Source organism: Chroicocephalus ridibundus, chromosome 1 (genome assembly GCF_963924245.1).
Source record: "Chroicocephalus ridibundus chromosome 1, bChrRid1.1, whole genome shotgun sequence".
In the NCBI taxonomy this organism is placed as follows: Eukaryota; Metazoa; Chordata; class Aves; order Charadriiformes; family Laridae; genus Chroicocephalus; species Chroicocephalus ridibundus.
Genome location: NC_086284.1, coordinates 25224012 through 25236688, shown reverse-complemented (window position 1 = coordinate 25236688; position 12677 = coordinate 25224012). Strand labels below are relative to the sequence as shown.

At 41.8% G+C, this 12677-nt stretch overlaps 1 protein-coding gene across 2 annotated transcripts in view; it reads left to right on the top strand.

The window, feature by feature from the left end:
• Positions 1-4818: 4818 nt before the first annotated feature.
• The window catches only part of USP12 (ubiquitin specific peptidase 12), a 43557-nt gene continuing 35698 nt past the window's right edge, over positions 4819-12677 (top strand). For both annotated transcript variants that reach the window (XM_063331712.1, XM_063331703.1), the window contains exon 1: positions 4819-5203. In XM_063331712.1, the coding sequence (XP_063187782.1) occupies positions 5156-5203 (48 nt within the window). In that variant the 5' untranslated portion in view covers positions 4819-5155. The remainder of the gene's footprint in view (positions 5204-12677) is intronic.

Here is a 12677-nt window from a genome sequence, read left to right as displayed (position 1 = left end):
CAACAGATGTGGTATGTCAGCAATAGTCCAACCAGTTGGTGGTTTCACTGGTTAGCAGAGGGGTAAATAGATTCATGGGACCAATTCTGTTGTGAAGCAACATTAATAAAAACCTGACATGCCCCAAACTCAGCAAAACCATCTGTAGCCACAGACAGATGATACAGGCGCAAACATACCTGTACCATGCCGACTCTTCAATTTCTGAAACCAACCTACCCACGCACCCTACAGTAAGCTAGGTGCCTGCCAAACCACAAGATTATGAAATAAGGAGCAGCACAGGATGAGCAGCAGCAGTTTACACTTGTTATATTTTCTCTTTGCTCCTCTGTGTCTGTTTGTGCCTCTGTACATTTGGAGTATAAGTTCTTCAGAAGATAGAATGTGGTTTTCTCTTAACATCTTACGTAGTGACTAAGGAGGTGAAGGGCTCCGGCCTCTGACTTATGTTTCTATGTGTTATGGTAATTTAAATTGTATGTAGTAACAACAACTATATGCTCCAAGAAACTTTCAGGGCAGGGAATTAATTCTATCTGTTCAACTAATGTACTTCTATGAGAAAAGCATCTATTCTTTAACTGAAGCCCTTAGGAGATACTGGATGTGCCATTTCTCTTGGCAACATATTCCAACCATTAATGTCTTCCACTGTTAAAAAAATGTGTGTAATTTCTAAGTCAAATTTCTTTGATTTCAGTTTATAGGTATTTTTCTTGTTACGCCTCTCACTGTGCAAGATTAAAGACCACTGTAGCCACCTTCCAGTCTTCTTTTCAATAAGCCAAACAGATTGTGCTCTAAGTCTCTCCATGCAAAGTATTTTCTCCAGCCTCAAGTAATTTCTCAGCATTCTTTTGACACCAAGGACACCAGAGGCTAGTGCAGTATTACCACAAAAATCTCCCCAATGCCGTATGTAGAAGGAAAATAACATCTCTTCCTACTTGCCACATCCCTGGTTACGTAGTCAAGGATTCCATTATTTGGTTATACCATAACATTAGAACAGAAATTATTTTTTGCTCTCCTGGCAACTGTCAACTCTTAATTTCTTTTCAGTCACTGCGCTCCACAACACATCCCCTCATCTCTGCAGACATGAACTGATCACTGTATTTTTAAGTAACCCTACTTAATGCCTATATCAAAACATACTGTATCTGAAAGGGATGAATTTATCAAACAATACAGATCTTATGATAACCCCAGCCTGAATTTAATTGCTCATTTAGCCACTCCCTTTCTCTTCACAGCCATCAGTTTTGCTTTCTCATTGCTGAAAATAATAATGCATTTTATTTGTTTTTCTGAGTATTAGGATCCTTGTGCTTTCCTGACAGCTTCCCTGAGCAACTTTACCCTTCAGAGCTGCTGTTCAGTGGATCCCACCTACCAGTTTCCTAAATAAACTGGTCTCTTCTCCTAAAGGCAGGATCTGTAGTCTACTGCTCTCCCTCCTCAGCCCCCACAGGATCACTAACTCCACTCCTCAGTCACTACAGCCCAGGCTTTGATAACCAAGACATTGATTAATGCATCCCCCAGTTCTTCCTTGTTAGTGAAAAGCAGATCCCGCTGCAAATCACCCCTAGTTGGCCCAGCCAGTATCAAGAAGTTTTCCTTGATGTCCTTCAGAAATCTCCTTGACTGCTTGCATTCTGATGTGTGGTGCTTGTAGCAGATGTCAGGCAGGCTGAAATTCCCCCAAAACTCAGCGTCTGTGATCAAGAGACGTCCTTGTTCCTAGGTAAAGTTCTCCTCAGCAGGTTGGCTGGCCAGTTGGCAAAGATGCTCTTGTCACATTTTGTCAGGTGGATCTTGTCTCTCCCCCATGATACAAGATATAACTGATGTCTTTCCTCGGACAGGGTTAGTTACCATACTGATCTATATGCATTACAGTGACTCTGTAACTGCTTTCAAAGCTCTGTGTCCTCAAGCATACACAAACACACGCACAGTCGTGGTCTACCCACCCTTTTTCCTTAGCTGGTCGAATACTTGGAAGAATTCATTTGTGAATAATTCCAATCACCCCAAGGGGCTTAATGATGACAATTAAGTGGTAATTTCCAATTCTCTTACTCATTGCCTTATATTTTACCTCATTTTAATGGTCAATGGTATAGAAAGTGTTTCTGTATTTCCCTTCATTCTATGTAGCATGAGTTCAGTTTGCTCATAACACAGCACCTCAGTTTACACAGCATTTAAAAAAAAATGTCTCTCTCTATGTTACTAATTTAGCATCTTCCCAGTTGCTCTGCTTAGTCTCCAGCCACCATTAGCCCACACCTGTCAGATGCACGCCCGCATAGCCATACATCCCCCACTCTATTTGAAATGTGGTCCAATACTCCACAATATCTAATTTTTCCCTTGGAACTACAGAAAGCAGCACTTCACACTAAGTATATTTTGCCTTCTTTCTCTAATTTATGGGTAGGAAGAAACTTCAAGGCAATCTCTGACTTTCCGTCTGAGTGCCTTTCAAGATGCCTGCAGTTTTCTATGGCCTGTACAGTTCCACTTGATGCCATGTAATTGTTTCCAAACTGAATTATCTCCCAGATAATCTTACAAGCTCCTGCAATAGTGCAATTGCTTTTTGTGTTACTGCTTGGGGGAGACAGTATGCTGTCATATTTTCTTCATATCATTTTCTGAAGACTTCGTCCACTCTGTATTGTACAGGGGTATCTCCTGTAGTATGTCTGATTAATACTGTAAGGAACCGTATTACAGATGTATCTTGCAGTGTTGTATTTCAGTAGATGAACTGTTGGATAACTGAAGGTTTGACACTTCTAGCCAGCCAAATATCCGTTCTTGCTTTTTTGCGCATAAATGGCCAATCCACTTCTTTTGTTTCTATGCTTTCTCATTCTCCTGATGCTGTCCTCCCCCATGGTTTCTGTGGCAACAGTTTCTGAATGTAGTCATCCAAGAGGCATTCATTTTCTCAGCTACTATACTTTTGAAACATACACTTCTAGATCACTGGTATTATATAAAATAATTAACTGAGGATACTTCAGGTTGCAATAGAGTTCAGTTATAAGACTTTCTAAAGTCATATTCTTTATGTTTCAGCTGAAGGAAAATTTACTATTTCCATTAATTTAGTTGCTAAAGAGTATTTACTTCTGATGATCATGGAAAGTATCATGATTTAATCTTATAGATACTAAAATATCTTTTTTACAGTGAAAGGATGTGTTTATGATCTAGGCCTTATGTGGATAGACGTTATTCTTAATAATAATGCAACTTGATCTGCTAGAAGTTTCCCATATATGAAAAAAAGATGGGGAGTGCCATTTCTTGTCAAGCATTGGAACGTGCTGGCCAGAGAAGTGGTGGAGTCACCATCCCTGGAGTTATTTAAAAGATGTGTAGATGTGGTGCTGAGAGACATGGTTTAGTGGTGGGCTTGGAACTGTTAGGTTAACAGCTGGACTCAACTATGTTAAAGGTCTTTTCCAACCTAAATGATTCTATATCCTAGCTAGCTTTATGCTTCTTTAATGTGGACAGCAACATCTTGAACGAGTCACCCAGATTTCCATTATAGTTCACAGATGAACAGGCGTATCTAGATAATTCATCTCATTCCCAAGTAGACACCTCAAGTAGTTGATGTGACTGCTCCACTGATCAGCTTTATTTTCCAAGATGTCTGAGGCTGGGGCATGCAAATCCTGGACTCGCGGGAACCAAAGAGCTGGTAATATAGAGACAAAGCAAGAAAAAGAAGAGAGGAATTCATAGGTACATGCCTCCCCATGCCTCTTTTCCTGGGAGGGACCCTAGAGGAACGGCTTTGACAAAACAACCACTGTTCAGATGTCAGAAGTCACTTTGAAGTTAGCTTGGCATTAGAGTGATTAAGCTGATAGAAGGCAAAAGTTTTCTTAGTTCTATTTTTTAATTTGCTTTTATCATTTGGCTACGAGTTATGTCTTTTCCCTCTCCTCACCTCCCCAAGCCACAAGGGAACTCCTTCCCTAGAAGCAGCTCAGCATTTGCATTAAAGAAACATTCACCAACTTCCCCTCCCTGCCCCCAACTCTTCCACTGCCAGCCCCAGCCATTGGATTTCAGCTCTGGGGCCACAGAAGAAAAAAAGAAAAGTAATGCCAGAGCCCTGACGGCAGCTAGAGAGGCCCCTGACACCCACCACCGTGCTCACAGAATGGTTCGGGTTGGAAGGGACCTTAAAGATCATCCAGTTCGTGAAAGGCCATGGGCAGGGACACCTCCCACTAGACCAGGCTGCTCAAAGCCCCATCCAGCCTGGCCTTGAACACTTCCAGGGATGGGGCATCCACAGCTTCCCTGGGCAACCTGTTCCAGTGTCTCACCACCCTCACAGGAAAGAATTTCTTCCTTATATCCAATCTAAATCTCCCCTCTTTCAGTTTAAAACTGTTACTCCTCATCCTATAGCTCCACTCCCTGATAAAGAGTCCCTCCCCATCCCTCCTGTAGGCCCCCTTCAGGTAGTGAAAGGCCACAATAGGGTCTCCTGGGAGCCTTCTCTCATCCAGGCTGAACAGCCCCAACTCTCTCAGCCTGTCCCCACAGCAGAAGTGCTCCAGCCCTCTCATCATCTCCGTGGCCCTCCGCTGGACTCACTCCAACACGTCCATGTCCTCCCTGTGCCGAGGCCTCCAGAGCCGGACACCCCAGTCTAGGCGGGGTCTCCATGTTGTGGCGCGACGACCGGCGTGAGGGGGACGAAGCCGCACCTACCCCGCCCGCTCCGCGCCGCGCACGCGCGTTTGGCGGCGCCGGGGGAGGTGGCAGGAGGGGGCGGAGCCAGCCCCGGAGCGGAGCCGGCCGGGGGGCGGGGGCCGGTGACCCGGCGGCGCTAGGGCCCGGCGGGAGGCGGGGCCGGGCTCGCGCGGGGCCGGCTGGCGCGCGGAGCCAGCGTCGGTGGCACCGGTGGGGAGCCGCGTCCCCGGGCGTTGGGGCTGTTAGAGCCGTTGGGGCCGCGCGCGCCCCGCGGCCGGCGCTGGCGGGGGCGCTGAGGGCCGCCCCCCTCGCCTGCCTTCTTCTGCCTTCCCTTCCCCTCCTACTCCCGCCCGGCCCAGCCCGGCTCCTCTCGGCTCGGCGCTGTGATTGGGCGGAAGATGGCGCTGGGCGGATGGAAATCCTAATGACAGTCTCCAAAATCGCCTCCATCTGTACCATGGTGAGTGAGTGAGGGGCCGGGGCGGCCCTCTCGCGCCCTGCCGGCTCCCCGGGGGTGGGGACGCGGGGCGGTGGACGGGGGCTGTGGGGCGGTGGCCCGGCGGTGCGTGGCGCGGGCGGCGTGGGGACGGGGCGGCGGGGAGGCGTCCCCGGCTGGGGAGCGGGAGCGCGGCCGTGGGCGGGGATCGGCAGCGGAGCCGGGTTAATCGGCTTTGGGAGACTCAGCCTTGGTGCAGACGCTGACGGGACTGGGTTGGGCTGCGGGCGAGGGGGGAATCTCGGCTGTGGAGGGGATAGTGCGTGGGCTTTGAGCGCGGCTTTGCCCCGAAGTGTGCCGAAAGCTGGCAGGGAGAGCTTTAGGACGTTGCCTGCAGTTCGGGGTTGCTTAGTACAGGGGTGTTTTTAGGGCAGGATTTCTAGAAGTGCCCTTCTCTCCCGATCCAGTTCGGAATTGTCGCCAGCTCTCCGAGTACTTTACTCGTGTATTGGGGCTGTAATTGCCTTGCCTATTAGCAGGCGGGTGCTCCTCTGGTTACCCGGAAAAGTGTTGGCATCCCGCGTGATCTGGTCAGCCAAGCACGTTCCACCCGTTGGCATGTAATTTGACTTGTTTGCATCGATCCGGGTCCTGATAGGAGGCTTCTTGCAGTGATTGCTTTTTCATTACTCTCTCTCTTGATAAATTGGAGCTATAAGCAGATACACAGGTGTGATAAAGCTCTCGGGTTTTTTTAAAGAGGGGTGAGGAGCTCAGTAGATTCACTGATGGAGGAATGCTGAATTTAAGGAAGGAAATATCCATTAGTCAGTAGAAGTTACTGCTTGTCGTGGAAGAGATGTGTTGGTGGTTCGTAGATGAAGATCTTGCATTTGTTGTCTTTTGTACGTATTCCACAGCCAAATGAATATTCCTGTTACCAAATCTGTTTCCACAGGGGAAGGGAAGAGATGGTTAACAGGAAAAATGCACTCTGTCATCTACTTTCTTGATTTGCTGCATTGGGATTATAACATATCATAATGTGAAATAGTGGGAGATGCTTCCATTTTATATTGTTGGAAAATGATTTATGTTTTTCGTAAATCTTGCTGCAAAGAGGCTTTAACATCTCAGACATTTCACAGGTGGCTCATGAGAATTTTGAGTAATGTTTTTTCTGATGTGGGAGATCACATCTTTTTGTTTGGACTTGGAGAGTCTGACTTCTTGAATTCATGAGCTGTACGCAAAGATCTTTATATGGCCAAGTGTTGTAGGACATATACCATGTACTTCATGAGTTTTCATTATCTGAAGTAGTTAGATTTTAGGTTAGACTGCTGAGGAGTCAATGTGATTGATCCTTAAGCTAGGACGATCTCATTTTATTGCCATTCTACCTAACGTGTTTTCACCCACAGTTGACCCACAAGAGGCCTTTGTGTCAGTGTTGGCCTCTTGATTTATGTCCAGTATGGGACCTCACTTTTCTGCTTCTGGACAGCATAGAAGTTGTAGGTCTAGACTGGCTCAGCAGCTAGTTTAACATTATTCTATATGTATGGTTTTTAGAAATTACATTATGTCATTAATGTTGAGGTCAACCCCAAACCAGTTTTTTCAACTAAAGATCTTCTTTTGATTAACTAAAGTGTCTATATCCATGAAGCTGAAATTCTGATGGCAATTAGTTATTATCTGTCCAATCATAATCATGTGCACCAAGGTGGATAAACTCCAGGCATAAGGTTTTTCCTGTGCCTTTATGATGCATGAGCTGTGAGATGGGACAGCTAGCATAGGATACCTGCTGTAAAAGTTTTTTCAACACTTAGTAGATAATATAAGATTGTGCTTAAAAATATTTTGGTAAAGATAGTGTGAAGAAGCATGTGGTATTTACTGTGGAGTTGTTTAGAACAATGTGGTTATGGTCAGGCAGATCTTCTTGATTTTAACAAGAGTCATATACTCATGTTTAAGCATAAATGTTTGCAAAAAAACAAAAAAGGAATATAATTGGTGAGTAATAATATTTTTTTTCCTGGCAATTCTTCTTTGTGTCAACCCACTGTTTGATGAACTGCCAGACAACTTCCTAAAAATTCTTACAAGTTTTTCTTGCCTTTCCCTGTGCCTCTTACAAGAACTCTCAGGCTGTTGCTTCTTTTCTTGTGTTTCATTAGTACAAAACCAGCAACAGGCAATTTTTGTCAAGAGACAGTTTGTGCCTACACAAATCTAACAGGCACGTACACTTATAATCTGCAACGGAGCAGTTTGGAACTATCTTGAAGAAGCTCTTCCATCGCATTCCTGTGTTTCATGACTTCCTTTTTTATATCCAAATTCAAGTTTTGCTTGTACGACTCACTTATATTTTATGCATCTTATCTTTGTTGTTCAAGCTCTGAATATTAGAAAGCAATATATTACATTTTACAGTACTGTCAGGTAGCATGGGTACACTGAAGAGTGATTTCCAGTATTTTTAGTTTGTTAGCCACAGTGCCTTTTGAGATGATCTTACGAGAGCACATTCTGTCTACAAAGAGATGGTTCTTTTGTATGCTTCGTTAGTTCTTTGATCCAGTGTTCCTACTAGTGGTGGCAGAGCTCTTCCCGTAGTACTGCCTCCTAGCGTTGCATCCCTTTGAGCTTCCTTGGACTTCTTTGCTCTACATCACCACTCCCGTGGTTCCTTGTGCTGTAGTAAGTCGTAATTACATGGCTGGAGATTGTGGAAAAGCACTGGAAAATACCTTTCCCCTTGAGTGGTTTAGGGTTTAGCCACTGTTCTTGTTGCAAAATGGATGAGGTTAAAAGTGTGTGGTCTTTTTTTTTTTTTTTTTAATGTCTTTGCAGTAAAAGTAGAATTTGGTCTTTTACCCTCATCCATGCATTAAACTGCAGACAAAGTCTTACTTGACTGAATTATATGGGGTTTTTATGCATGGCTGAGAAGTGGTAAAGTAACCTGTGCTAACTGCAATGATGATGTGCCCCAAGCTATACTCACCATAAAATAGAGATTGAACCTAGTACTTCTGACTTTTGCTTCTGTTGTCTAGAATTCAGCAAACACTTGCCAGCAGTTGAAAGGTATCAAGTCTTATAGTAGCTGAAGTAAGAAGATAGAAATTATCTTTGTACCATAAAAGCTACAAAAAGCTACAAAGATGACGATTTCAGACATACAGAAGTTGTAATGGTAGTAGTACTTGTTTTTCAGTGTTTCTTCTAGAAACTGGTTGATTATGTTAGCACAACCTGAAAAAGTTTAATGAAATTTAAAAATTATGTTAATCTAGAAGCTGTAGCATTAGACATTAAAATCCTTTCTTCATGTTTCAGGTATTTGTCTATATGTTCCTTTCTCTATCCGCCAGTTTAACATCTTATATGCAGGGTCAGTGCCACTGAATGTCTTCAGCGATCCATTCAGCCCCCCAACACTGGCATTGAAAACACAGTTCATAGCTAGATGTGGCTTGTATGATGTAACAGTGTGTTCTGCATGAGAAGTCAGTGCATATCTTACAATCAAAATTTTTGTTTGTTTTTGAAAGAAGTAAGACTTGTGGAATCATGCTGAATGGCTGGCTGTTGTCCTTTTCCTGCCTGTCCCCTGCCTAAGGGTATTGTCACCAGTATCCTTTTGCCTGTTTCAGTCACATTTGACAAGGGTGGAGAGGTCTTGGAGGTACTTAAATTCAAACAAGAATGTGGGGGGGAAAAAAGGTGGCTTATAAGGAACAGACCATGAAGTGCCCAGCTGAGGGAAGGCTGCAGTGCACCTACCTCAGATGTCATAGCAGAGAGGCACTATAAAAGCACTTAATTGCATGAAAATTGTATAACTAACTGTGAGATAGGTATACATACATGGACTTCATTACTGCTTAGGGTATTACTTGTTTACAATAGGGTTTTCAAACCTGATTGTGAAATCTGCACTTCATGTAAATTGATGTTTGCCAGTGTTTGCAGTCAGCCAGAAATGGCTGTGATGTACACACTCCTGTTCCTTCTAATTGCACTGTCTCCTCTGAAGCACAAATTATAATACTTAAACGTTAATTGATGATCAGGTTAACAGATTCCACAGGAAAATGTACAGAAGACTCATGCTGGAAGAAGTGAGAACTGAGAGTTACAGCAAGGAAAGAAAAGTTGTGGGAAAACATAGCTTCAAAGTGAGGAGGTGACAGGGGAAAAAAAAAAAAGCAGAGGAGGAGAGGACTAAAGTAGCACAGAGAAAACAGCAGTGTTATGGTGTTCCTCTATCCAGCTGTCTGACTTGCTTATGTAGCAGGGTTGGCAAGAAGGAACATGTGCTATGTCTCAGCCACTGCATTTCAGTCTGGCATCATGACCTGAATCTGCCTTGATCAGTGGACTGGAGTGTTCAGGCACATGTTCTGTTGTGGTGGTTCTGTTGCAAGCACATGAAATTTTGGAGAAGTATGTGTTACACAGTTGTGGTAAGAGCTTAAACCACAGTAGGGAGGTTCACTCATCTGTTGGAGTTCTTATCAGGAGAATATTTCATGATAAATATGACACTAAGATCCAAGCATGATTGTAGCATTGATCATAATAATTTTTGTAGATGTAATATGCTACAATATGGTAATAAAAGATGAGCCTGTACATTTGCTCTTTAAAATACTAGGTTTGTGACACTGCTTAGTATGCTAATTAATTTAGACAAATTTGTTTTAAATTTACATCAAAATGTGAATTTGACTGTAATATAAAACAAATGTCAAATATGAGACACGATTTAAAAAATCCTGAAGTTGTCTAGCTGTAAAGCAGTATTTTTACCAGCACAGAGAATTATTTAGTTGGCATATAACTTGGTTGGATAATTTCAATTACATAGATGTTCCTTTTTACCTGTATGTGTACATATATTCATCTTGCAAGTTCTAAGCACGGAGAAACAATGGACTACAAACTTGTGCTCTAGTCTTGCAGACAGAATTCTTAGCTCTGTCAGTGGGAATAACTGATCCTATTACTAGAAAATCTTGAATGCTTAGATGAGTCATTTATATAGTCTTTGTATTTACTTTTTAAACTACTGAAGCAACTAATTTGCATTGAAACTTATAGGAAAGATTCTGTAAAAAAAAAAAAAGTGGTAAAAGGATGTCTGTCCATTAATTGATATTGTCTACTTTTCTCTTTCAAATTTGTTGAAGGGAAGAGGTGTATAAAAGCCCTGTATAGGGGGGTAACTTTGGCTTTCCTAGCTTAGGAAGCTTGCTAAAGTTAAATGCTTTTAACAAATTATTTTTTTCAGTAAGGTCTACCTGATCTTTCAGTTGAGGGGGAAAAAAATAAATATCTATATCTTTTTGTAGTGTAGGACCAGAGTGGTGTATTAACATAAATAGACCAGAAATGGAAAGGATTTTTAATATTTTTCATAAACTCAAATTCGTTTTATAATCCCATGAAAATGGGAAATTATAAAAGCAACATAGTTCTTTTTATGAAACAGGAATTATGCAGGTTAAAAAAGCATGTGAAACACACCACAGTGTGCAGTTCATCAACAAAAGAGGTTGAGAAAATGTGTCCTTTTTTTCTCTCCCTCTGCATTTTGGGTGATTAGGTAAGTCTGATTTTTCTAAAAGATGAATATAGTGTTTATAACTGTACTTTTTAGGCAGTGAAAGATTTCTAAAGTCACCATCATATCCTCTTTTAAATACATCTCACAGACTTCCTGTCTTGTCTGATAGTGTAATTCAACCTTTAACTAAAAGTCTTTGAAGGTAACAGTTTTGATCCTTTGGGACCCCACTTAATAAGTGTCATTATGAGATGTGTTGCACTGATGCTATTGAAAATCCATCTGATCAGAGGAAACTGAAGCAAAGGCACCTGATATCATAAACAGCATTCCCCCAGGAATTTTCTGGAATTATATAGTATAAATACGATTTACCTTGTTTGCAGTATTTTAGGTTTTAGCAGCATGATTTCATTCTGTATTGAGCAGGTAGTAGATAAAGTCCATGTCAAGTCTGGCACCAACTGGGGAAGAATTGTAGAAGTATCATTATGTCTTTTCATGTTTTGAAGATCCATTCTATGAAAAAGACAAGCCCAAAGCCTTAATTCTCCAAGTCTCAGCCTCATAGAATCATAGAATGTGTTGGGTTCGAAAGGATCTTCAAAGGTCATCTAGTCCAACTCCCCTGCAGTAAGCAGGGACATCTTCAACTAGATCAGGTTGCTCAGAGCCTTGTCAAGCCTGGTCTTGATGAGGCTCTGAGCCTCATATGTGAGCGTAACTTATCTTTGACTTCAGTATTTGAAACAGAAGGAAGTATGACTATTATCTAGTTGCTGTGAAGAAAAATAGTTTGTGTTTGCTCGGTGGGGCTCAAAAAGATGGGTGTGGTAGACATACCAAAAGTGAAGAGAAGGTAATTTTGTGCTATGCTGTTGTTCTCCTTGCCCAGGCAGAGATGGTTTTGCTTTGTACTAAATAAAAGCCCTTTTGTCTTAGCTGCCCATGATTAGAATGTACAGGACTGTGTCTTAAACTAATTAGTTAAGAAAATAACACTATTTGTAAGTATTTGAAAAATATGAACAGAAACTATCCAAATATTTCATAGTTAGGTTATCAAGTTGTGTATTACTAATGTGTTTTCTATTGCAAGTAAAAGAACAGCAAGGATTATTGAATCCCACTCAGCATATTCCATTTCTGCTTCCTGGGCTAGAAACAGTATGCATTTCCATTTTGGTTAGCAGTTGAAGCACCAGATATAAACTCATTTAATATAGCCATTCTGTTTGTTCTTAATCCTGATTCGTATAAACACATGGAAAAGTATGAATTCACATGTTCTGGTAAAACATAACTGGAAGAGTAGAATTATGTATTTCTTCTTTAGCAGAAGATTCCATCAGTCACATTGTATTAGTTAGTGTAGGCTATGACATTCTGTATACTTTCACTAGTGGCACAGACAAGGAAGAATCTTCTAATACACGGCAAAAAAAGGTGAAAAAACTAGTAAATGAGTGCTTCTATACTGACATTTATCTTTGCCAATTATAAATAATTAAATTAATTTTAGACTTGTAATGTTTTATTCTTGTTCAGGAAAACATTGCTATTCTTGGTTAGTGAGTTTCCCTTTTACTTGTAATGCCTTTCTGTCACTAGGAAGAATGAAAATTCTGTGTTGTGGGAGGGTTTTTGTTGTTTTTCACTTACCTATAGCTAAGGTCACGTTTGAAAAATTGGGCTTACATATACCTATGCAACATGGCTTAGTTATGTGAGTCACCTTTTATCTTTGTCTTTCCTTGCTTCTTGAGGGAGGTAGAGAGCATTGTAGGGAAGGATCTAGCATACTACATGTGTGAAGGGAGAAATGGATTTTCAGAATTTTGACAACAAATTGAAGTCTTGAGATAAGAAATTTCTTTTAAATGTGAAAGTTTTGGTTTTAATCAGGGT